We start from the raw sequence: 26,617 nt of genomic DNA, 5'->3' as shown, positions 1-26,617 counted from the left end.
GATATGGATCCACCTCCTATACCCTTCTAGCTTCCAAAAGTCCCACAGACAGTCATAAAGTGACAAGTCTTCCTACAGGGCTCCATGTAGAGCAGGGGTGGGCTAAATGGCCAAAATGGCCAGCGGCTGGACACCATTTCCTAGCAGCCCCTGCACATGTTGCTGTGGCAGGTTTCCATGGAGACCTCAATAGAAGTGGCACTGTGCAAGTATGGGGCCAGGGTTTCTATGGAGACCGGCTCTAGCAATACTGGCAGGGTGCGCAGCTGGTTGGGGAGCTGCACCAGGGCTGGGGCTGCGTTATTGCAGTGGTAATAGTGTGGTCTGGAGCTGGAGCAGAGCCATGATCCACTGCCTACATGCCCCTTCCATGGATATGTGGACAGCAAATTGCAGAGAGAGAGATGGTAGAGAACTATCTCCTAAAATTCATATTGAATGAAATGGATTTCAGGTTTCTACCTAAAGTATAATGATGTTAGACAGTGAAGATAGATACTGTCATAGAGGAGGCCAAAACTGGGTTTGAGGTGCAGTTAACTACAGAACTAAGATACATCCTCAAAAGCCAGGTGAAGATGGCTATATATACAGCCCTTCTCACCTATCTCCACTTTCTAACATCATCATACTTTAGGCAGAAAGCTGAAATGTATTCCATTCAATATGAATTTTAGGAGATGGTTCTCTTGCAGTTTACTGTGCCTGGCTTAGCATCTCTAAATTCAAATCAGTGGCAACATCTTCCTTTCAAGGAGGATGGCAGAATTGCCCAGTGACAAAACAGCTTTCAGTAAGGATGGTATTATTTAATTAGAACAAATGTACTGTATTTATTCAATTCTAAGATGCGGGTTTCTCCCTATTTAACATGAATGGAAAGCCCCTTGTCTTAGAATCAAGTACAAGTGCTGGGAGAAAGGGGCAGACAGGCAGCTCCAAACCCTGTCCCTGCCAACCCCTGACTCCACCCCTGTCTCTGGCTAGGGTATGGGCCATAGCTGAAGCTGCTGCTTGTCCCCCCACACTTCTATACCACACATGTAACCCCTGGAGCTTCTCCTCCCACATGCAGACTCTGTTCTCCCACCTGCCCTTCTACTTCCAACTCATATGCTTGTTATGCATTGCAGGCTTCAAACATGCTGCAGCCTGGGAAACTGAGTATAGTCCTAACACAGCCCCATAGTGGTGGCGTTCATCCTTTATAACTGCAATGGGTTAGGGCCAAGCTGGGACTGTGCTCAGTGCTCCAGGCTAGAATGGGGATTGAGCTTGCTTTGTGGAAAAGGGGCTGGTGGGGAAAGGGGAGCAAAACCTGGGGACGAGTGCAGGAGCAGAAGCTGGAGATGAAGCAATGACTTGGGGTTATGGGGAGGCAGGCAGGAAGTAGGTTTCATGACTTCCCTACACCACCTACTTCCCACTGTCTGCTCCCTGCTGCTATGGGAGGGATGAATTAAATATGACCCTGCAATAATTACATCCAGTGCCTAGGAAATAATACATTGATAAATTTTCCACATGTAGAATCTATTTAGGGGATCATCTTAAATTCAGGTTTCTCTTAGATTTGGGCAATGCAGTATTATGGAGACAGTGTCCTAAAATGACGAACAGTTTACATGTATGTTCATAGATTCATAGATGTAGGGTTGGAAGGGACCTAAGTAGATCATCAAATCCAACCCCCTGCCCTGGACAGAAGTCCTGCCCTGGACTCATATGACCCCAGCTAGGTAATTGTCAAGCCTCCTTTTGAAAACCCCCAAGGTAGGAGCCAGCACCACTTCCCTGGGAAGTTGGCTCCAGATCCTACCTGCCCTGACTGTGAAATAGTGTCTTCTAATGTCCAGCCTGAACCTACTCTCAAACAACGTATGCTATTATTCCTTGTTACTCCGGGTGGTGCATGGGTGAACAGGGTCTCTCCCATTCCCTGCTGGTCCCCCCTCGTAAGTTTGTAGATGGCCACCAGATCCCTTTTCAGCCTTCTCTTGTGAAGGCTGAACAGGTTCAGGTCCCACAGCCTCTCCTCATACGGTCTGCCCTCCTGTCCCCAGATCATGTGAGTGGCCCTTCTCTGGACCCTCTCAATGCTGACCACATCTCTCCTAAAGTGCAGCACCCAGAACTGGACACAGTACTCCATCTGTGGCCTGACCAGTATAGAATAGAGGGGGAGGATCACCTCCTTGGCCCTGCTTGTGATGATCTGTGGATGCATGACAGGGTGCGGTTGGCCTTACTGTGTCCTCACATTGGCAGCCCATGTTCATTTTGGAATCGATAATGACTCCAAGATTTCTTTCTGCCTTTGTGCTTTCGAGAAGGGAGTTCTCCAGCCTGTAGGTATGCTGCTGGTTCTTACTGCCCAAGTGCAGTACCCTGCACTTGTCAGTATTGAATCCCATCCTATTCTCATTTGCCTACACCTGTAACCTGTCCAGGTCCAGCTGTATCCTGTCCCTCCCCTCTAGCGTGCCCACCTCATCCCAGATCTTGGTGTCATCAGCAAATTTGAACAGGGTGCTTTTCACCCCTCATCCAAGTCACTAATAAAGAGATTAAACAGTGTGGACCCAAGGACTGAGCCCTGGGGAACCCCACTGCCCACATCCCTCCAGGTCGAATATGACCCATCCACCACCACTCTCTGGGTGCAGTCCCTCAGCCAATTTGTGACCCATCTGACTGTGTATGTATCAATGCCACAGTCGCCTAGCTTTTTAATGAGAATGGGGTGGGAGACAATGTCAAAGGCCTTTCTGAAGTCCAGAAAGACTACATCCACTGCAACACCTATGTCCAATGATTTTGTGACCTGATCGTAGAAGGCAATCAGGTTGGTCTGACAGGACCTGCCCCTAATGAACCCAGGGTGGTTGCGCCTGAGCCTCATCCCCCCTGCTGGTCCTTCCTGGATGTGCTCCTGGATAGTCTTCTCAAAGAGCTTCCCCAGGATTGAAGTAAGACTAATCGGCCTATAGTTCCCCGGGTCTTCCCTCTCCCTTTTTTGAAAATGGGGACCACATTGGCCCTCTTCCAGTCATCTGGCACCTGGCTAGAGCACGACAAGCACTCATAAAGCTGTGCCAAGGGCCCCTCAATAACCCCTGCCAATTCCTTTAGCACCCCAGGGTGGAGAGCATTTGGACCTGCGGATTTGAAAACATCCAGCCGCTCCAGAATTTCCCTAACTCAGTCCTCCCTGACCCTAGCCCTGTGAAAGTCACTCCTGAGTCCATCTTGGATCTCAGTGGAGGAGTCGTGGTACCTGCACAAAAAAATGGAGGCAAAGAAATTGTAAAAAAAGTCTGCCTTTTCCTCTGGTGCAACCACCAGATTACCTATCCCACAGGGGCCCCACGTTACCTGATGCTTTCTTCATACTCCCTGTGTATTTAAAAAATGATCTTTTGTTGTCCTTGATCCTTGATGCTAGCCCTAATTCCTTATCTGCCTTAGCTTTCCTAACAGCCCCCCTACAAGCCCAAGTGATGGAGGTATACTCCTCTTTGGTGACAGCCCCTCCCTTCCACTGGGTGTATGCCTCTTTTTTGGCTTTCAGGCATTCCTGAATGCCTTTGGTGAGCCAGGGGGGCTTTTGAGTACTTTTGTCCCCTTTGATTCTCATTGGGACTGTCACCACTTGGGCATGGAGGATCGTCTCCTTAAGGAATGACCACTCATCTTGGCAACCCAATTCCTCAACTCTCCAGGACCCCAGAGCCTCTCCTACCAATCTACTCAACTTGTTGAAGTTGGGCCTCTTGAAGTCAAGGACTACTGTTTTACTGCAGGCCCTTGACACCCTGCGCTGTATGGCAAATTCCAGTAGGCGATGATCACTGTCACCCAGGTGGTCAGGAACGTGGAGTCCCCTCACCAGGTCATCATCGCCTGTGACCAGAACAAGGTCCAGGAGGGCATTCCTCCTGGTGAGACTGTGTACGTCCTGGGTTAATATCCTAAACTGTTCATATCCTAAACTTACTAGGTATCTCTTATGTCCCTCACATAACCCTATTAGGTATATTTTCACATTCCTTCAGTTCTTAGATGCAATGTGAGTGTTTTCTGCCCTAGCTCAGGGCTGCCTCTTTATACAGTTTGTATTTATTTTCCCTTGAAATAGGAGTTAGAGTTTTGCATTAATTATCCATCAGTCAGTTTATTTCCTACAGGAATCTTGCCCATTGAGCCAGGAAAGAAAGATACATATAACACTTAAGGCATCTATGCAATAGCCTTTGAATATTCCATATGTCCCTAACATCTGCCATATCTCAATATAATAGGCTGGAGTATTCCATATTCCCAAAGCACACATCTGGGTGGAGTGAAAATTTTGCAGCAAGACTTACTTGTACCAAAGAATTCAAAGGTTTAGATTAAGCTTGTTCTGGTCTCTTTAGTAAAGGATATAGTCATAGCATCTGACTGAGGGGATGTTTTTGCTGCACACACATGGTGTCAACCCTAGGTATTTTGGCTATAGTCTGTGACTGTAAAGGTCTTTCTTTATTGAGAACCCCTGGGAACAAGCACAGAAACAAACAAATCCCAAATAAATAACAAAAGCAAAAAGCACAACATAAAATCTACTTTAAACTACATTCCCCTACCAGTCTTTACATGACGGATACTTCACCTGCCTCTGATTTTCTGTACATTGAAACCTCCACAGACATGGCTTCGCACAATGACAACTCGAAGCAAAATTGAAATGGCAGGCAAACCTCTGATATCCGTCCACACATCTTGTCATTAAGCTCTTTGGAGAGCATAGAAACAAAGTAGTCTCTCAGGCTTTACACAAAGAAACAGGTCTCTCCATTTTTCCAGTGAAATAATTTTCAAACTGACTATTATCAGCTGGTACTCTCTTTAAAGTTGCTGCTACTTTAGGTTCCAATCTCAAGATCTCATCACTAGAAGGGGCTCAATTGCTGCCATTACCAAAGGTTGAAAGATCAAGGCTGGAATTTTATGAAAAAGCATTTGACTTCAAAGAGATTCTTTTTGATTTTGAGGTTCCCAGGTTTGGTTAGATTACCTCCTTGACTGAGCAGAAGCAGTGCATGTGGAAGTGGAGAAGGTAGTCCCTTGACTTACTGTGCATCAGCTGCTTTGTGGTAACTGTTTCATGAGTCAGCTGCTATCCCAGTCAGTGAAAGCTAAATGGTGGCAGCTTACCTGTGAATGAAACAGGGATAAGTTTACTGCTGTTTAGCTTCTACTTCCAGGAGGATAATGGCAGGCATGCAAAAAACTTACTGTGGAGCAGCTGGCTCATAGCAAGCACTCCACAATGCCTTTCATCCCAGTATAACTTGTCTCTCCATGCTGATAATCTCACAACTTGTCAGAGAAATTTGACTGAAAGTTTATCAGGGTAATAATAATTCCAGGTACATCAAGGAGAGAACAGGATTGTTTCTATTTCTAGACATGTTCATATATGCTCAGTGAAAAATTATGGGAGATTTTTTTTAATACCATATGCAATGTTCTACTTAACAAAGATTAATTAGTCTTGTCTCTTGCAGGTACCACAGTGCCGGCATTGTTGAATAGCACTTCCAATCAACTTTACCTGCACTTTCACTCTGATATTAGTGTGGCAGCAGCAGGTTTTCACCTGGAATACAAAAGTAAGACTTTCTGACCTTTACATCATTCTCAAAAGTAATCAGGTTTTTGTTTGTTTGCTTGCCTCATAACAAGGGATCCTGGTTTTTTTTCTGATTTAAAAACAAATCTCCAATTTCCAAATTTAAAAAGGTAACCATCACCAGATTTGATTTAGCATGCTGAAGATATAAGGGGTAAGATACAAAAACACATTTACTGTGATATAAACTGATTTTAGCCTGAAGTAAAAGTGGAGCAAGCACACAAGTACACATTCTTTCACTGTTCCAAGTCACTGTACCCTAGTTTAGCTTATAAATTATATCAGTGTAGTGGGTATGTGTCTACACTTCTACTTGCCATTTGCTCAGTATAAACTGGCTCTCTACTAAAGACTGTCCACATCCTGTAATATCTGGCTGCTTGTAATGGGTTTCTTAGAAAGCTTGCCATGTATCTGCTCATTACTTTAGAGTAAATTTGCTATGGAGTAAAATGCAAGGTAATTATTTCATAGTAATTTTGTTGTGTGTTTGCACACAAAAGACAATAATTAAGCAGAAATTCGTTCTTCACAAAATAATTATTCACAAGGTTAAAATAAATAACTCAGCAAGAAAATTTGAAGCAACAATCCTTAGAAGAGTATAGTCTCTAATTACAATTTTATTCTTTTGAGTTCATAGTTCTAAAACTTGTTAATTTTTTAAGGATTCCATTTACTCATGAGACAAGTATGGGAATGCAGATGAATAACACTAAACACTGTTAGTAACATGAACATGTTTTTATTCCGTGCTTCCTCATTTCTCCCTTAACATATATTCACTATTGGAAAATAGCTGCAGTTGTAATAAATACTTTGGTGAACCTAAGGGTCTTAGGAGCAGTAGTTTGTAAACTGTGTTGGTGATATGGACAATAGAACCCATGACGCCTGTTGTCCCTGGATAAATCCTATAAAATATTCCCAGGGTAAGAAATACTAACAGTTTATCCCAGGAAATTGGAAAGTGCTTCTGAATGCATATTCTGTGGCTGCATAATAGAAGCTATGGCAGAAAAGCAGTACATTCAGTTGTTTGCTAAATCCTGATTAATTAGAAGGGTGGTGCATGTAAATGCCAATCCCAGAATTTTTCTGTTCCAAGAAAAACATAGCAACAACTTGTTCAAGGACAAATGTTACATATGTTATTAGGTAAAGTATCTGATATTATATGCTTATGCTCTAGGAAGTATTGCTTCATTCATTTGGACACTTTTGTTAAAATATAAAATAGGAATGGATGATCCTACGTGATCTGTCTTTGATTCATACTTAGATGTTTTTTGTCTTTTCTCTCTGGAAAAAAATAAGTTTACTACTAGAAAAGAGTGGTAACTTTAGTGTATATGTTTGTATATTATTCATTTTAATTGGAGTTAGGTATTGCAAGGAAAATTCTAACCTTTTTAAAATGAATATGAGGATGAGTTAATAGCCTGATGAATGGGTTGATGAAGGTCAAATTCACAAATCGTCTTTGGTATTTGAGTATGCAGGTGTTCCATTGCCTTGCAAAAGAAAATTAAGAATTTTCTCTGAGACTGAGCACATGCATTCAGGCAATAGAAAGCTTTAATGTTGATATTCATCTCCTTTAATAAGCCATCACAAATAAGCAAATACAAGGATAAGCTTTAATAAGTAATCTTTAGAACTGAGATAAACAATTTTCTGGAATGTAAATGTGTGCACAGTTTTTGAAAGGCCAGATTTCCAGCTGATGATAAGTATTCTGAACCAGACACAAACCACAGGGCAACCTCAGACTGGTTAAATTCCCTGCTTACAACAACCATTCGTATGCAAGTTTGTTAAAATGTTTTTGAATGTGACTGTTCTAATGATGATGTAAAACAAGATCATGAATGTTATTTATGTAGGATGCATTTTTTTAAGAATCTGTTAGGCACGTTTTACAAACATCTGTAGATGTTAAGCTTTGGGTTTTATCTTCAACCAGAAGTTAATATAATTGTTTATATATGTACAGAATAATAGTCAATGAATGCTCTTATCCATTATTCTCAAGGTTATACTGAATCTTCTGGCTCACTTTTAACTGTCTACTTATGCAAGTTGATATTATTAAAATAGTTTTCCTGTAATTTTCTGTATATCTATAAAGATTTTTCATTCATTATTATTGTCATATGGTTAAGTATCATTACATTAAAAATGTAATTATAAAAAGAGGTCTTGAATTTCACAATGGAATAAAACAATATAAGTAGTTTGTTTATGGAACATTGTTTTGATTATTGGAGAAATATAGAAAAAACAGACCTTTTTTCTTGTCTTTCTTTCTTTATATAGTCCCAATTGGCCTCAACAATGGAAGTATTACTTTTTGTTTTTGTTTCCAGGTGTCGACCTTTTCAGTTAGCAAACTGAAAAAAATACTGTACATTTTGTAGACAAGGTTCTTTGGCTAAATCCAATATATTTTATTAGACCAGCTAAAATAGCTGGAAAAACATCTTCTTTCAAGCCTTCAGGTACAAACACCTTTCATGAGGCTGAGGAAGCATCCACAGTTGGTCTGTGCTCTTCCTGGATGGAATAGAAGCCAGAGGCCAGTATACAGGGGAGAAAGCCAGTCAGTGAAGATGTAAATTGAGGCAGTGAGAGACCGGTGTGGTAGGGTGGGGGGCAGGGAATAAATCTAGTAAATGGTAGAGAGGTATCAGGTATTAGGCAGGTTATCACGTATCATAAATCTAATGTCTTATTTAGTCTACAATTTTTTTGTATTGAGTAGGATGATGAAGTGAAGTTTGTAGGCTCATCTGTGAAAGGTGTTTTGTAAATTCCCTTTAAGGATAGGCCTGAGAGACTGGAGAGATAGTGGTTTTCCTGTGAGAAATGTGCTCCCACAGGTAATTGGATGTTCTTGTCTTGATAGATTTCTGGTGTGTGTTCATTCTGATATGCAGTTGTTAGTTTTTCCTACATATTTTCCAGCAGGGCATAATTCACTAGATGAGATATATTACATTTCTGGAGGTGCAGGTATAAGATCCAGGAATGCTGATGATGCTGTTGTGGGGTGTAGTTACTGTGGGGGTGGTAGAGATATGTTGGCAGGTTTTACATATCTTGTCATGGCATCATCTGGATTCATTTGGTGTGTTTTGAGGTGTAGGAAATTTGCTTCTGGTGAGGTTGGCGGGTGGTACTTGTTTGAAGGCTAGGGTGGGTGGTTCTGGGAAGATCGCTTTAAGAACTGGGTCTTCTTCTAGTATGGGTTGCAATTGTTTGAGGATTTTCCATATAGGTTCCAGGGAGGGGTGCTATTTCATAACCAGTGGTATGCGATTCATGGGGGGGTTCTTTCTGTACTGCTACAATTTTTCATATGGTATCTGGGTAACTCTTTTAAAAGTGTGATCTATCTCTCTGGAGCAGGATCCTTGTTGAGTGAAATCTGTTTTGAGATTTGTGAGGTGATGATCACAGGTGTTCTCCTCAGTGCAAATTCAGTGGTATCTGAAGGGCATGGCTGTATATTACAGCTTTTTTGGTATGTTTAGGGTGATTGCTGGTTCTATGCAGATATGTATGTTGGTCTGTGGTTTTCTTGTATATGGTGGTATTTTACCATTCTGGATAGTGATCATAGTGTCTGAAAAGGAAATTCTGGTGCTGGAGTATTCAAGAGATGGAGGGATGATGCTTGTTGAGTTTCTGATGGAAATCAATCAGAGATTACAGGTTTTAAGTCCAAATGATGAAGGTGTCACTGATATATCTTACGTATAGCAAGGGTTTGATGGGTCAGTCCTTGAGGAATTCCTCTTCTAGGTAGCTTATAAAAAGGTTAGCATACTGTGGGGCCATTTTGGTATCCATAGCTGTGCCCATGGTCTGGAGGAAGTGTTGGCTATTGAAAGTGAAAGTGTGTAGGATAAAGTGTATTAGTTCAGTATACTCAGAAAGAAAGAGTTTTCATTTTTAGTGATTTCAGTATCGCATCAACTCTCATATTGCATATGGTTCCACTTAGTGATCATTGCTATAGTATAGAAGGGAGGACTTAGTCCTATTATTGATTTGGATGGAGAGTATGATGGAAAAAGATGCCTGTATGAGTCAAGTTTGTCTCCTGTGCCCTTTTCTTTCTCTCTGAGTGGTCAAATAGGTGTTATCAGTAGGGTATGCAATCTTATAGACTACTGATAAGGTGCATTTATATTCTCTTCATGATACTTTAGTTCTGATGCTTCAGATTAGTACTTCTCCCTAAATTTTAAGACTTATTTTCTTAACTTCAGCAGAAGGGGATTATTTTATCTTCTTAATCCTAGATCTGACCACAGCATTTATTTCCCTTTTGAATATCTCCACTGGCTTCCCTTCTGTAGTTTATCAAAAACTAATTTGCTGTACTTGGTCTCCTGCTCTCTGGGTAAACACTTTAACCAGTAGGACTAAAATACAGGGCTCTCCTTCATTTTGGGTGCAGCAGAAAAACATGAAGGTAGATTCTATTTCTCCACAGGAAAAAACAGAATCCCAAACTATGCGCAAGTACTTAAAAAGGCAGATAGATGCCTGTGTATGTGCCATTTAGGCATGTAAAGTGAAATTGGAGTTAGCCAAAAGTGCAATACCTAGATACTGTCTAGCAGAAACTTAGACATTGTAGATTTGTTTTAAAATATATAATTAGTATATGTTTTGTAACAATTACTTCAACAGGAAGGTTTCTGAGTAATTTTAAGAGATCTACCTGTTTTAATGAAAGCTATGTAAAGTTTTACTGAATGTCTCCATTATACCCTATCTTATCTTCATTTATTTTGCCAGCAATAGCAGTTCTGCTAAGAGAAGTGTGTTCTTGTTGTTTTATGTTCATATATCTGTGTCATTTTTAAGCTTGTTTTGAATTCAAGAGATCAGGTGAAAGGTTTCAAGATTTTATTTTATTTTATTTTATTTAGCTGATAAAAAGTGGGTGAAAAATCAATAAGTAAATTTGATACAATAACTTTAGTATTTGCAGCCCCTCCTGTAGACGCTTGTAAATAAATAACAGCCCAACTTTTAAAGACAGCTGGTAACATTTTTCTCACTTTCTGTGAAGCTTTTATGATAGTTACTATAATGTAGGCTTTGTGCCAGTTTGTATCTACTTCCTAAGCATGGCATAATACTGCCTAAACATGACATGATACTATTGTGTCACTAATCCATGCATTAAATAATCTTTGAATCTTCATTGACTCAATGCATTAAAGCAAGTTAAGTCAAAAAGTGTCTCAAACCCATGTAAATTCTAGATCACCAAACTTAGTTGTTGTTTCAGTCTTAGGATGTCCTAAACTAAAGGTTCAAAATTTTCTCCAGGCTTAGGAGGAATTATATCCTTTTCTTAATACTAATGCATATTATTATGAAATTCAAGCTATTGACAAACATGTAGGAGGTGAAATATGCTTGGATAGTCATGTGGATAAGGGAAAGGTTCCATGTTTATAATCCTTTAACAAAAAAACTAAATAACTGCCTGAAGAAATACCCTCTAGGTGTGACTACACATTGCATTTATGCCATCTTAAATTTACTGAGCAGTAAATTTCTGCATAGTAAGAGGGAATAGGCTGGTGTCCACACATACAGGTGTTAAAGTGCATTAATGCTGTGTGTGGAATGACTTGGAGCTGTGCAGTATTACTGTGCAGTAAGTTGTCTACACGTGTTACAGTGCAGTAACTAATCAAGTGTAAATTTGATACCTGCATGATGCAGGTATCAAATTTACACTCAAGTCAGCATAAGTCACCATATTTACTGCGCAGTACAGTTATGCACATATCAATGCATGCCCATACTGTGCAGTAATTTTGGTTACTGCACCGTAAATGTGCCATGTAGATGTTCTCTGTATTCAGTAAGGTTCTTAATATACCAGGCCAAAATCCATAAGGGTAAGTCACCTCCTACAGAGGCAAACCCTGTGAAATATTGGGCCCAAGCTTCCAAAATATCCCCCGTAACCTTTTCCTTAATTCTGGACTTATGCCTAGGGCCCCTGGTAGACATTAATACGATGTAATTGGAATAGTAGGAATTTTATGTCCTATGCCAAAAATCATGCAACTTGCCATGCCAGGTGTCTGGATAGGGGGTGACTGTATCTCAGACCTCAGGGCTGCCTCAGGCCAATTGTGGCACTCAGACGATCATCTGGGCATAAGGCAGCCCCAATTCCAGGACACATGCCTCACATAGAGTTTAAGATGTGGTACAAACCAGCCACAAAGATGTTCCACATTAAATACAACATCTGCCACGGTTCTAAGAGTCCAGACTTGGGATACCTCAGTATAAGCAGAAAAGTAAGAGTAGCTCAGACCCTGCAGACATTAGGCCTAAGGCCTTCCAGACTTCTGTATTAACTAATGGATCCTAAAGCTGGTGCATTCTATAAGACAATCCACTGGAGACATCAGTATTTAGCAAAGACATTTCACTTTTCTTCCCCTTCTTCTGCTATTTAGGTAGGAATAATCTAATCCAGTTTAAAAAATAAAATTAGAAATGTATTACATCAAGTGTCCAAGAAATACTGATTGCTAAAAAAATGCTCCGTCAAGAATCAGACATAAAGGCTGTTTTCTGTATATGATCTGAAGTGTGAAAATAAAATATTTAGGAAGGTATAGGCAACATGATGGTTTTTTTTCATTCATGCTCTGAATGTAGAAAAGCTAATGGCTTTCACCTCTGGCAGTATGTTTTGTAGTTTAGACCCAGCTTCTCTATGGATTGATTGGTATTTCAGTTTTTGTTCTCTCGGAATATAGTTATCATGGGATGCTGTTCTCACATACTGACTGTCTCTGAAAGTTAAGACCAATTCTGTGTGCTAGTATAAATTAAAGTAACTGTGTTGAATTCAGTGAAATTCAAAACAAGTTTAAGATGATGCTACATGTTACACTTGTTACATTCTTTGCTTTGCTTAAGAAACAGCTATACATAAACTTTAATGAACTTCATCTTTTGGGGATTATATCTATCCAAGAGACAATACTGAGACTATACACACTTACATTCAGTATAATGTAGCCTACTTTTGAAGGTGAATGTAAAACTAACATTGTGAGGTTCATTTTTATTGTCTTATTTCAGATCAAACTTGCTTCACAAATAAAAAGAAGCAGGTGTGTGTGTGGAAAGGAGATTTTTTTTTCATCTCCTAATTGCCAGTCCTGAAAACTCTGGCTTCTGAAAGACAAGCTGTAGTCTGGAAAAAATTCTTAATGCTTCAGGGGCTGGGATTCCACCTAAGGTGTTTTTTGAATATATATTTTTGCTCAAGTCATGGTGGGGATTCAGTAACCAGAGCTTAGTTATCTATTTTGTTGACATGATGCCAGAAAAGAATAATTTCCCTTCTTCTGTAGCTGTATGGTCCCTTCAGAGCCAGCAGGAATGTAGGTAGCAGGTGTGACTGTGAATACAGGAAGCAGGAAAATCTCTTCAATAAGAAGTTATCATTCTTATACAGAACATCCACTTTCTAACTGTAACCTATTATAACAAGGATTACATAGTACAGAAGGATGAGTTTTGGAACAGAAATTAAGATGTAAAGTTTAAAGTTGTCAACATTTAAAGGGACAAAATCCTGCCCTTCTTTGTGGGATCCATGTGAGGAAAAAGTAGAGCCATAAATTCTTCACCGATGCTGCAACTGATAACTTGTGTTCATTAACCAACTGTTGATGTAGACATGACTTCTAATCATTTTTTGAGTAATGGGGCTCATGCTGAAATAAAAGCCAAACAAAAATAGATTGGGGCGGGGGGGGGGAGAGGGGAAGAAATCTGTGCTATCCCTTTTCAAAGATTATAGCTTCCATTAAGATGTTGGGAATTTGGGATTCATTCCCTCCTCCTGAAAGGTTTTGAAATCATATCTTCCAACTCATAAGTCAAATCAAGTCACTCCCAAGGCTGCTGGGGCACAGGGTATGCTGTGCTCACAGGGAACTCACCCTTTGACAGGTCTTGTTTTTAGCACTGCTGTGTCCCCACAAACCCTTGTCACCTGAGTTAGTCCAGGTAGGAGCATCGGTTTAGTCACTGGCAACCTGACCACTGAACAGGCTGTACTGGTTTACATAGTATCAGACAGCAAACCAAGAGAGGCCTGGACTGACAATGATAATCACTTAATCACAGTCACCTTATAGTCTTTCTCGTTTATGCTGTCCCATTTTGCATAACAAATTTATTGGACAATTGATTGAAATAATGTATCCTATATTCCACATGAGGGCTTGGTCCCTCTTTTGAATTCAAAGAATATTTAAGAATTTTATACCAAACCAAAAAGCTCCAGCAGCAATCCTCTATAGTCCAGTGCTTAGAACAGTAACTTGAGACATAAGAACCCCAAATTAAAATCTAAATGAAGCAGAAAATAGACTTGGTTGTGAGTCTTCTTGGATCTAGTTGTGGTTAGGACATTCAGCACAGTTGTGTTCCTAAGACTCGAAGTGTGTATACCATACTGAAATACCCTATAACATGGTGGGTAGGAGAGGTAAAAAAAATCTGAGTTTCAATAGAGGGGGAATTAACCATGACTTCTCCACACCCAGTGTGAGTGTTGTAACTCATGGACTATTGGATACAATGTCAGTAGCTCCTCAACCAGTCATTTACTGAATCCAAATGAGAGCAGTGTTGTTTTCTGCACTTTTCTGACAAATTTATCACAATGTATAAATATTTTAAGGATGGCCAAACTTAAATTTCTCCATATTAGCTGGAAAAAATTGCTCCTTTCCTTCAAACTCTGACTGAAAAGGAAGAGGGACAGAGGCCTAAATGAGGCAGAGGAGCAAAAGCAGAAAGTCACTGGGAAAATGGTCAGTAGGTAATGAATACAAGTCATAGCCTTATTTTGTGTAAATCAATGTAGCTTCAAAGAAGTCAGCATAACTATACATACCAGCATACACCGGCTGACAGTCTGGTTCTTTGTCACTTAAAAAAATATCGTGCAAACATGCAGGGTAAAATCATTTTGAAACTGCTTATTTAAAAACCATTTCAAAGGCAGCAGTTGCCGCATTGCAGATAGATATTAAGGTAGACATTTAACATTATTTTACCTAGGGGCACAAGGCAGGAGGTTTCATATGGGATAAGCCCACAAAAACCTTCATAAACGTTTAGCTTACCTTTTGAACTGGCAAAATTGGTATGACTGCATTGCTTTCTGGTCTGTAAAGTTCTTTTTTTATCTGATCCTTTTTTTCTTTCAATGTCTGAGGGACAGAAAGTTAAGATACATTTTATTACAGCTCTTTTCAGGTTAGTTTTAGAGCTGCTCTGATGCTACTATTTAATTACATTCTTCATTAATTTAAATGGACTCTTATGGACCTCAAGTTTTCTTACAGCAGAGCAGCTGATATGTTTAGGTAGTTTTATTTTGCAAACAGCAATACTGTAACTAATAGTAGGCCAGGAAAGCGTGAGCCCAGGGTAATGACTGTGTGGTAGGCATCAAAGAAGAGGCAGAGGAACTCAATACTTTTGCACTTATGGCCTTCAGCAGCATGGAGCAGGTAGAAGTGGTGGGGAGCCAACAGACAGAGGGGCTTGATGCACCGAAGTGGGGAGGAGAGATGGGAGTAGGAACCTGCATCCAGGGTGTTAATTCTGCTGCCAAATTTGGTGCTTTATATCAGCATAACTGTCAGCGGCCTCCAAGCTGCTGGGCCCTGGTCATTTGCTCTTATTCTGCGTAGAGTCTCTGGAGCTTGGATTTCCCCCTGCTGGGCCCCTGTCACTTCCAGGAAGACATAGCTGCCAGAGCCTGAAGCTTCCATGCCTCTGGTCCAGCCCTTTCTTCCAGGTACACGTCTGCTACCTAGGGCCCTACAAATACTAGTTATACTTCTGGCAAATTACCTGTCAGTCAGAACTCACAATAAAACAAGTGAAGTTACCCAATTCATTACTGAGTTTTAAATAAGCCCACAAGTTAATTTTTTATTTTTTTAGAATAAATTAAAACATCGAACCTCAAGACTAAGCACATCCCTTATACTGCAGTACGCATATATGAACATATATTCTCCTGATGCAGATATATAACTCATTAACATTAATTAAAATTATGTGAATTCATCAAAGTGGAAAATATATCTGGTACCTCATGTGTGGTGGGTTAAAGAAAAAATCTAAAATTCAAATCTTTGCTATATGTTCTAAGTCAAATACTTTGAAATGTTCTCTTCATATTCTGTATTCCATATTACTTTTTCATTTGTTTCCCTTTTTTTTCTTTCTGCAACGAGCCAGACCATTCTATTAATCAGGAAACATTTTGTAAAAAGGGTAAAACAATCCAACCTTATTTTAACTTGTGTGTGAAAAACACAAGGGCATACTTGATAATTAGAAATGAATCAACAGATGTAACATGGATTAATGTCCCTATGAAAGACCAGGTCAGTGACTAACTACCAGAGCCAAATATACTCTGGAATGCTGAAAGGATGCTCATGAAGGTTGACATAGCTTCCTCATAGGCCTTGAGGATTCATAAAGTATTCATAAAGAAGACTTGGGATAGCTTCCCAAAATCAGAGACTGTCAGAACAAGAAAAGCATAGCCCTAGAAAAAGGCCGTTCTTCATATCAAATTAGAGTACTTTCACATCTATGCAGCATCAGAAATATTAGAGAGAACACTACTGTGCAGTAGTTACTGCATTTTATTTAGTACTTGTTGATACACGTGCTAAATAAAGTCACAGTAACTGTGCAGTAGTGCCAGTGAAAGTGTTTTAAGTGACACTACTGCACAGTAGTTTAATAATACTGTGCAATAGTGTATTAACACTGTCCATGCTGTGATATGCTACCATACGGTATTATCAGGCTACTGGGCAGTCAGAATCTCATGTAGAAATGTCCAGTTCCAGCTCTTATGAACTACCCTCAAACTTCCAGTCAGCATTCATAGGACTAAAATATGCTTGGCTGTGGTCTAAAATCACATGGGCCTCTGATCCCAGTAAGTCAGAGAAGCTCCCATGGCATTTAGGGATTCTAAGAGTCCAAGACCTGAAGGCATCATTTCTCCATCCAAATTCCAAAAAAGCAGGAATTTCTGGTGGAGACAGTTAAGTCTTTATATTTCATTATATACATTCAGTCATTACCCCAGGAAAAAAGATAATATTCAGGTTGTCCTTGCACTTATAACTAGCAAATCAACAAATATGGAATTCTACTCATGATTTTCTTTTTTACTTAAAATCGGTAGGATAAGATATCTCCCCAGGGCTTTGGTTTAGGACTGTCGCGGCAGCCAAACAGTTGTAACAATCTCTCATTTTCAGACTTCTGAGAGCATGTCTGGAAGTCTAGAATGCTATAAATCAGGCTTTTCTTTTTCTTAAAACTGCAATCTAGGCATGCAGTTAATCTTCATAAGTATGTGTACTTACTACTATTATTCTTGTCTTCCTTTCCCTGATCCATTTTCTTTGGAGTTACCCCTCTCCCCCACCCCTTATACCTTCCATTTTTTATTTTGAAGTGTTTTGAGTTGAAACAGGCTCTGTCATTCATTTGCTATTTGTACAACACCTAGTTCAATGGAGCCATAGTTATGCCTCTGAATACCAACTTCAGTATAATAATTATTATTCTTAGCACATGGTTCATGAGTTAACTTTGCATCTGCAAGATGTATATAGCATAGTATATCTTATTTAAAGATGTGCTGTATTTCTTCTGTATATCATCCATGGATTGCTGCAAATGACCTGGCAGCATTAATTTGTGTTTTAGGGTCAAGATGATAATTTAGGTTTTCTACAAAGTCTTCATTCTACATGAAGTTGTTCAAGTCAAGATCAAAATAGGCCCCATTTGGGTAATTATATTCTAGTTAGAAGGTAACTGTAAATATTATTGAAATTTATGTGGCATTGTTTCTTGTTATTTCGCAAGAACTATAAGTGTTAACCTAGCTTCAGTGGCCTACTATGTAGAACAATACAACTGAATATGTAGGAAATAATGATAAGATAGAGGCTAAGGCATTTAAACTATTCTTTCATATTTTGTTTGTTTTTTCCAATTCTACAAAAAAAAAATAAATTCCAGGCATCCAGAAATTCCAATACAATAATTTTTATCTTGTATTTCTAATATGTATTAGAAAGTTGGAAGGAATGCAGTGTACTGAAATTTGGTTGGGTTTTCCTTGTTGACAATGAGCAAAGCTGACTTTTAAGCAAAGTGCTGTGATCTAAGTATTTGTCTTCATGTTTGTACATATTAAACATTAAAATTTCACGTGTAGTTTTAGATTCACATTTGTTCCAATTTCAGCTTCATTAATAGTACAAGCCTTTTCTTATATATGCAAAATATATACAAGATCAACTACTGAAATAATAGTTTTTGCTCAGTCGGAGCTCTTCTTGAGCTTATCATTGAAATCAGGGATATTTTGAAGGAAAGAACTGCATAGATAATTAGCAAAAACACAAGGATTTCAAACATAAAGATATGTAAATATTGTATATGTGAATATGGTGCTTAGTATTTTAAATTAGTTCTGAAAAATGTCCATTTTATGCAATTCAACTTTTAAAAAAATACTTGTTTACAATTTAATGCTGGAGACTTCAGTTGAGTTATACTATTCCTTTCTTGAGCCTAGCGGTTGTGGTTAAACCAAAGTAGCATGAAATGTTTGATGTGTGAGTGCTTAGACTGAATTTTAATTATCCTGGGTTTTTCTGAACATTGTGTGTAGTAAGTATTTGAGTGCCAAAGATTGTTGGTAACTGAAATTACTGCTTCACTGGCAACAGGAACACAGTCAAGTGAATTATTTTAGCACAAAGACCTCAAATAAAATCCCAGAAATAAATCAGTCAACCCTGCAGAGAAGAAAGAAATCTTGTAAACTAAAAATGTATATTTTTATAGACAATATAGATTATGTCTCGATTGAGGTTTTTTATGCAAGACGTTTTATCCTCCTGATCTATCCCTTATTAAAATAGACACAAATCATCAAAACCTCACTCACAATTAAGCAGGCACTCATCCTTGAAACAAGACTACACAGTCTTATATCTAAAGAGAATCCCATTGACTTTTCACGGTAGTAAAGTTTCAGTGGACCAGGTAGCTTTCCAAATTAGGCCTTACTCTGTGAAAAGAAGTACAACTTTATTTTTTGGTAGATTAAAATACACCCTTGTCCAAGAACAAATAGAAAGAACAGAGTTGTTCACTCCAGTTTAATGTTCCTCAAAGGAAACGAAAAAAAACAATATTGTGCCCTGAAGGCTTTTGAACAGTGCAGGTTTTGTTTTGTTGCTTTTGGCAAAAAAAGTCTTTGCTTCTTTCAGTCAAACTGTTTAGCTGACAGCATTTTGTAAGGGACATTAATACCCGGTCGTATTGATGAATACGCTAGGGAGGATTTTCTTTCTGCTATCAATGCCACAATGCCTGAGTAGAGTTGGGGGTAATTGTAAGAATGTATATAATTATAAAGATTTGGTATGTTTGTTTCATACCACTGCTGGAGCCAATAATTTTTCAGGAGGTGAGTGGGAGAAGGTTACGGCGACAGCTATCAGTGCTGACATTGATGTGTTTTCTATTGTACTGCAAAGGAATAGTTGAGCTGCGAGAGCAAAACCCATTCTGTTTTGATTTCTTGGAATTGAAATATAAAATATTTTCCTTTATCACTGACTTCACACAGTCAAGTTGAATGTATTTAAGAGCCCTTGGATTTTTTTTAGTTTTTCGTTTAATTTCCATATATTTGAATTTAAACTTGCTATCTTATCATACAATGTAGCAAACATTGCACAGTTTCTTTGATTTAATTGTATTAAGGACATATGTGTTTATAATATAGCTGTAATTGATCCCAATATATATATTTTTAAATAAATTTTAGTTCTTAAAATGTTTTTGTTTTCTGAATAAGCTGAATAAAAGCCAACAGTGTGCCTTTGTTGCAAACAAGGATAGCAGCATACTGAGCTGTATTAGTAGGATTATTGCCATCAGATCAAGGGAAATAATTCTTTTCCTCTACTCTGCACTGGTAAGGCCACATCTGGAGTACTGTGTTCAGTTTTGGGATCCCTACTGTAGAAAGGATGTAGATAAATTAGAGAGTCCAGCAGAGGGCAACAAAAATGGCGAAGGGGCTGGGGCACAACTTGTGAGGAGAGGCTGAGGAAACTGGGCTTATTTAGTCTGGAGAAAAGACTGAAGGAGGATTTAAGAGCAGCCTTCAACAACATGAAGCGCAGTTCCAAGAGGATAGTGGCAAATAACAGAACAAGGAACAATGGTGTCAAGTAGCAGCAAGGGAAGTTTAGGTTAGATATGAGGAATCATTTTCTCCTGAGGAGCGTAGTAAAGCAGTGGAACAGCTTACCCAGAGAGATTGTAAAATCTCCAACCTTGGAGGTTTTTAAGACCTGGCTAGACAAAGCCTTGGCTAGGATGATCTAGTTGGGGACAGTCCTGCTTTGAGCAGGGGTTTGGATTAGATGACTTCCTAAGGTCCCTTCCAATCCTGATTTGCTATGAGTCTATGATGTAATGTTAATATTCTTATTTTTATGAGATCTGAATATAGTAAATATATAACTTGATTGTTTCCAATTCTAACAGTGAAATATGAACATAGAAACAAGAAGCCTCCCTTTTAAATACATTCAGTATATACCTCTGGAAAAAGCACCTCGTACAGAAAAAAAATAAACTAAAACTAGGCCAGGTGCAGACATTACACTTTTACTGGTATAAGTGATTGGAAACTATACCCATAACAGAACAGAAGATTGGCACACACCAGCTTGTTTAAATATGCTGAAACTCAGTCTAAGATTTTCCCTCCCCCTGCCCCCGCACCAAAGGGCAAATTTATGTTCTGTTCACTACCAATCTAAACTGTGCCACTTACAGAAAGCCATGTAATCATGATCAATTCTGCCTCAGGCATTTTGAATGTCTGTACCTAGCTTCAATAACAGTATTATTAGGAAGGCAGTGCAATTTAATGGTTAGAATAGGGGTGGAAAGGATAGTGATTTGGAGATTTTCATGACCTTGCTGCAGTTTCAGTTTTTCTAGGAATCATTTTTCTTCTCTTTATCTCTGTTTCCGTATACATCAAATAAAAACAATGATTCGCTACCTTTGTGTAGCATATTCAGATACTCTGGTTAAAGATATTACATATTTTTGTAACCTATTAGAAGTATGAGAGAGCTGTAATAATATTAAGTCTATTTGGTAGTAGAAAGAGAAACCAAATTCTACGTATTTATTAGAATCTAAGAACATTTAGAACAACTGGCTGCAAATAGTAGTTGAACACAAAATGACCTCCAGTGTTTTGGTCTGTTTCTATTTGTTTGGTTTTTGCAGTACAGCCCTGTTTAAACACTTGTGTTGCTTACTTAATGGTTGGAAGAGCCATAATCTTAACATTACTATTACCAAAATAATTATAATCACAAAATATATTACACAGCCCTTTCTATACTTTATGTGAATTCAGTGACCAATTTTTTTTTTAAATGTTAACACAGAATTCATTAGCTCAAGCTTTTGAAAACCTGAAAATGATGAAGAGTTTAAACTTGATATCCTGGCAGTCAGAAAATACTGAATCAACTGTTCTTGCTCTCACTTGTTGCATCCAGATGAGCATTGATATTTTATTTCCTGGGGACAAAAAGCAGCAGCACACCTTGTACCTCTGCTACTTGTCTCTGGGGAACACCCATGCCATGCACTATCTGGTGCACAGCAGGTTATCCTGGGTGAGGTAAGGGAGACTGGGGTCAGCAACTGTGCTGTCCCCAGAAGCCTTACCTGAGGTCCTGGGAGCTGGGGAAGCTGCAGCCATGGTGCTCCTGCAGCTTGGAGCCTGGCCAGCAGTCACAAAATGTAGTTCTTGAGGGCCAGGCTCCGATTTTAAATGGTGCATGCTGCAGCCACATGCACTGCCCTGCTGCTTTTCCACATGGGTTTTTTTTCCCCAGGATTTCCCGGGGCGAACCCCACTCCACCCTGCAAGATAGCAGCATGAGAAACACCTGAATTTGCGGTGTGTGGCACACCACTACCTTAGGTCCCCACTCTTCTGGATCCAGCCACTATGTTCACTGTGCTAAGTATAGTTGTACAGAATAAAAATATTAGTTGAAGCAGCTTAACCAAGTTTATCATCATCATCAGTTGTTGATTGCAGCATCTTGGGTTGGGCAAGATTCTGACTCCATTCATCTTTTTCTTCCTTTTCATCTTCTTTCTGCTATAATTTCCTTTGAGGTACTCACCTCTTGTAATAATATACATCATCTTTATATCTTTATTTGATATTCTCTGAGCTGTTTGTTCTTTACCTACATTCTCAACATTCTGGGGGCATTGTGTCCTCAGAGATTCTTTTCATGTGCCTAAATCACATCAAAATATCTCTTTCTACGTGCATCTTCCAATTCCCCTGATTCAGGGAATCATTCCTCACTTGATCTTCTGTTAAATTTCTAACAATTGCACTTAGAAAGCTCATCTGCCATTTATAATCATCTAAGTCCTCAAGTCTCTATACCATACATGCAACATGATGTAATAAGTCCTGCACATCACTAACTTTGTCTCCCTTTTATACAAATATTTAAGGTGTCTATTTAAGATTTTCATGAATGTTACAAATTTCTTGTCAGTGTCTATCCACTCCTTCCATCACTTGTGAGCACTGAACCAATTTAAATACTTTGAGTACATTTAGCATGTTTTCTTAAATAACTGTTTCATTTATGGCATGCGTTTTTCCCTACAGCTGTTGTTTCATTGTTATCATTAATAATATTTAACTCAAATTATCCCATCAAGATGACATTGCACTTTCCCATACTTCCATCATAAATCATCACACCACCAATGAATATGGCCTTCATTCCATTTGCTGTCTTCTTCACTCTGCAGAGAACACCTTTAATAAACACATTTAAATGTGATTTGGCAGAGCCATGCTGCTTATATAAGGTAATCTAAGAAGGTGAGATAGGAGTGAGCTCCATATTTGATTCTTATATATATGGTAGAAGGAAATTGGAGCATGTGGACTTTGATAGGTGCAGTATGCTTACTTCAGTATCATCCTGTGAGTTCATACAAAGCCCTTCATGCAGACTGTGTCCCAGTCCCATGTGTGAGAGAGTCCCTATGAATGGGATCCAACCCTGGACCAACCCTACATGACTCATCCAGGCCGAGAGGCTAAAAGTTTGGTTACCATAGAAATTTGGCAGTTTCCTGAAGCCAGCCAATGGAACCCACTATTTTTTGTGCTTTCTCTTAGAATGTTGTTCCATCATCATTCAAAAATAAGAATTTTTTGCTTCCGGCACATCATGGCTCTGACATAGGTAATGATGCTATTCCATTTCTTCAGCTGGATCTTTGGAGATGGTACCTCACTCTACCATCCCTCTACCAGGCAGGATTTAAATACATAGATGCTTGAAACACTGTGGCTGAACACAAAACACATCATTCTATAAGCGCACACAGGCCAGATCCTGATGTACAGGCACACAAACCTCTGCAGCATCACAAACCGCATGCCCAGCATAGTAAAATGTACCCTGCACTGCAGATTTGCTACCAGGAAATCCCAGTAGCAAATAATGCTGTGAAAAAAGGTGGTGTGACAAAGACCACAGGAGCACATGCCAGGAGACACAGAGGCTCAGTCCTCCCGGGAGGTACTCTGGCTTTTGGCTAGAATATCTCCCCACCTCCAGTTCTGCCCTGGCTCCTCCAGCACTCCCCAAAGTTTCCCCAAAGAAGGGCATTTTGCCCTGTGCCAAAGTGCACGTTCAGGGGTGTGCACAGCAGCAGAAGGTAGCTGCACAAATTTGTGCTGTTTGTTTTTTGCCACTTCAAGTGCATACCCCTGCATGTGTGGATGCACCCACACAGTGCTTAAAATTTGTCTTGCTTGTTTTGTTCAGGAGGTACAGCTTTCAGAGAAAGAAATAAAAAGATAACCTAACATACCCATTACCAATTTACTCAGTCAGAGAGTCTGCATTCTTCACTCACAAGGCATTTGTACATAGGCTTGTGCCACTGCACCGGGTGCTTTTTAAAGAATTGAATAAACCCATGATTGTAAATTTCTTTCCCAAAAACATTACAAGATGTCCCAAATCTCTTAAACTTCAGATCAAAAGGCAGAACCTATTTTAATATTTCCCTTCCCTAGTACATAAAATAAATACATTAATTTAATTTAATATAAATGAAAAAAAAATAAGCTTCCTGCCAGTACATAGAATGAAATAATAGAGTTTTGTAAGTAAGCTTTCTAAAGTATTCGTATTCTGTGATGATGAACAATAGATAAATAAATGACTGGGGCATAAAGCTAAAACCCTGTCTGCATCAAAAACTGTAAATAGCATTATCTGAAGCACAATTATGTTTTTGGAGAAAGGCTAGGGTCTCGGTGGATAATCTGAGATATTGTTGCATGATGAACCATCTGGAACAACAGACTCCAAAATGTCACATATCACAGTAAGGCCAAATATCATGTAATGGTTGCATTGAATACACTGTCAAATCACGCTTACTGTCACCAGTGGGGTTAGATTCCATAAGAAAACAGTAAGAGCTGTAGTATTTAGTGGAATTTATTATGCAAGCCAGTGAAGTGAAAACTACACAGCAGCGCAGCCAAAAAAATCCTAAAAACCAACTGGCCTTTAACTGAGAAGTCTGACAGAAAATACTGAAGTCATTATGACACTTTGAAAATGCAGTTTCCATCCTGTTCTGTTTTCACACCCATGACACCATAATAGAATTAAATAAAAAATGTTAAACTGTCAATGGTAGGTTGCTTTAACACATGACTTTTTAATGAATACTTTCAAATCTAGTTCATTTTTGACTTTCAAGAATGTTATATAAACTCAAGTAGGAGACAATTCTCTGTAACTATATTCCTGTGAAGTATTGCATCCATTTTTTAAATCCTTAACTTGAGCTCAGAGAAGTCTCCCAAAAAGTCTCTAAATCATTACTTATTTGGGTGTTCTTTGAGCACACATACAGCTATGTGCACAAATATTCATCCTATCCATGTTTGCAGACTTGTACTTATAAAGGGAAGTATATTGAAATGAACAGGCATGAGTTTTTAAAACTACTTTCTCTTAGTCCTCTTTGCCAAGAGAACCAACCTTAAATGCATAAACCAATTGAAATCAAAGCAGTGATGCCTGAAATGACTTACTCATCTCAGTGCAATGCTAGCCCAGATTACTTGAGATGATAATTATAATATTAGTGTTATTAGCCATTTAGTTTCTGGTCTCATAGAGCAGAAGAAAGGCTTCCTTCCTGGTTTGAGAAGTTGCAGGTTTTCTGTTACTTTAGTTTGGTTGGTTGGTCACCTCCTAGCAATAAACCCTCCTTTGTCTCTATAACTATATTTTGGCTAAGTAGATTTTGTTCCTTGATTGATCTGGGCTTTTGTTACCAGGAAATGAAAACATGGAGAAGGTCTCCAAAGAAAAGAGAACATACATAGTTTTTATATATCAAATATATTATTCTAGTTGTAGAATATAAAAATGACATGGCAAAACATGCAGATACAATATACGTGAGTTAGCATCTTTGGGTATAAATAATTCGGAAATTTCAAAGGTACATTGAACTGTGGAATTTAAATATGTTTGAATCTAATATTGAGCAAATGGACTATGACTTTAATTCATTTGTGATACTGGTTAATAAAACCAGCATCATAAAACTGTAAAGAGAGCTTATAAGAAGAGTAGAGAGCAGTTATTATCTATTTATCTATATTTGTAAATCTTTTATGTTTACATTTTTCAGCTGTAGGCCTTGCCGCTTGTCCGGAACCAGTAATTCCTAGCAATGGCATCAAAACTGGAGATAGATATATGGTGAATGATGTTTTGTCATTTCAATGTGAGCCTGGATACACCTTACAGGTATGGCTTTTTTTCTTTACCCATCTCAGGACTTTACCCCCCCAGTACCCCCAATTTGAGGGTATTATGTGCCCCAAATGATTAGATTCTGCAAGGGCCATATGAAGCAATTCAATCGTAGTTCAAAATCTTGTACAAATATTTACACGTGATAGACAAGATAACCAAGAGATTTCAAATAAGGATCCATAGTGTCAAAAACATTTTGAACTTCTGTGGTTTTTCTGAGGTTTTTTTTCAATAGAATTGCTCTATTATTTTTCCTTAGTCAAAACACAAGTTAAATTAGTTTTGAAAATGGGCACTGCTAAATTCTGAAAAGTTATGGCTGTCAGTCAAAAATTTTAAACCACTACTCTGAATATTGCCCTACTATTCAGTCTACTTCTTTTCCCACCATTGGGGAACCAAAGTTAGACTAAGATAAATAACCATTTCCTGCTCTTCTTCATACTAATTATTTTGTTTAGTTAAGTGAACACATGCAAATGTATTATTATATAATAATTTTACTTTTGTAAATAAGAGATGTGTTCATTATGAAATAAGCTATGTGAAATGGCATTAGTATTAGTATTCTATGAATATCACTGTCTTTCAGGATGCAAAATGTCTGTTTCAGTGATTAAATTCATTTCTCCGTTCTGTTGCTTTGATTTGCTCAGTTGCACTTTTGTCATTATGATGATGTGAGGGAGCGGACGCTAAGGGCGGCCGTGAAACTCCCTAGCGCCCCTCACCGCCACGTTAGGGCGAACGTCACACCCTCGAAATCTCGCCCGCCACGACTTTGCTGGTTAATATATTATGGAGGCTGCCTGTTTCCCTGGTGGACGGTATCGTTGTTCCTATCTCTGCT

The 26,617-nt window shown here is 38.8% G+C and overlaps 1 protein-coding gene across 1 annotated transcript in view; it reads left to right on the top strand.

Moving 5' to 3' along the window:
• CSMD1 (CUB and Sushi multiple domains 1) overlaps positions 1-26,617 on the top strand; it is a 1,867,828-nt gene that overhangs the window by 1,570,476 nt on the left and 270,735 nt on the right. The window contains exons 37-38 of the mRNA XM_019538151.1: positions 5,553-5,657; positions 25,640-25,758. Of these exons, the coding sequence (XP_019393696.1) occupies positions 5,553-5,657; positions 25,640-25,758 (224 nt within the window). The remainder of the gene's footprint in view (positions 1-5,552; positions 5,658-25,639; positions 25,759-26,617) is intronic.

This window comes from Crocodylus porosus, unplaced genomic scaffold (genome assembly GCF_001723895.1).
Source record: "Crocodylus porosus isolate Cpor-Errol unplaced genomic scaffold, CroPor_comp1, whole genome shotgun sequence".
Classification (NCBI taxonomy): Eukaryota; Metazoa; Chordata; order Crocodylia; family Crocodylidae; genus Crocodylus; species Crocodylus porosus.
This window is presented reverse-complemented; position numbering and strand designations above follow the sequence as displayed.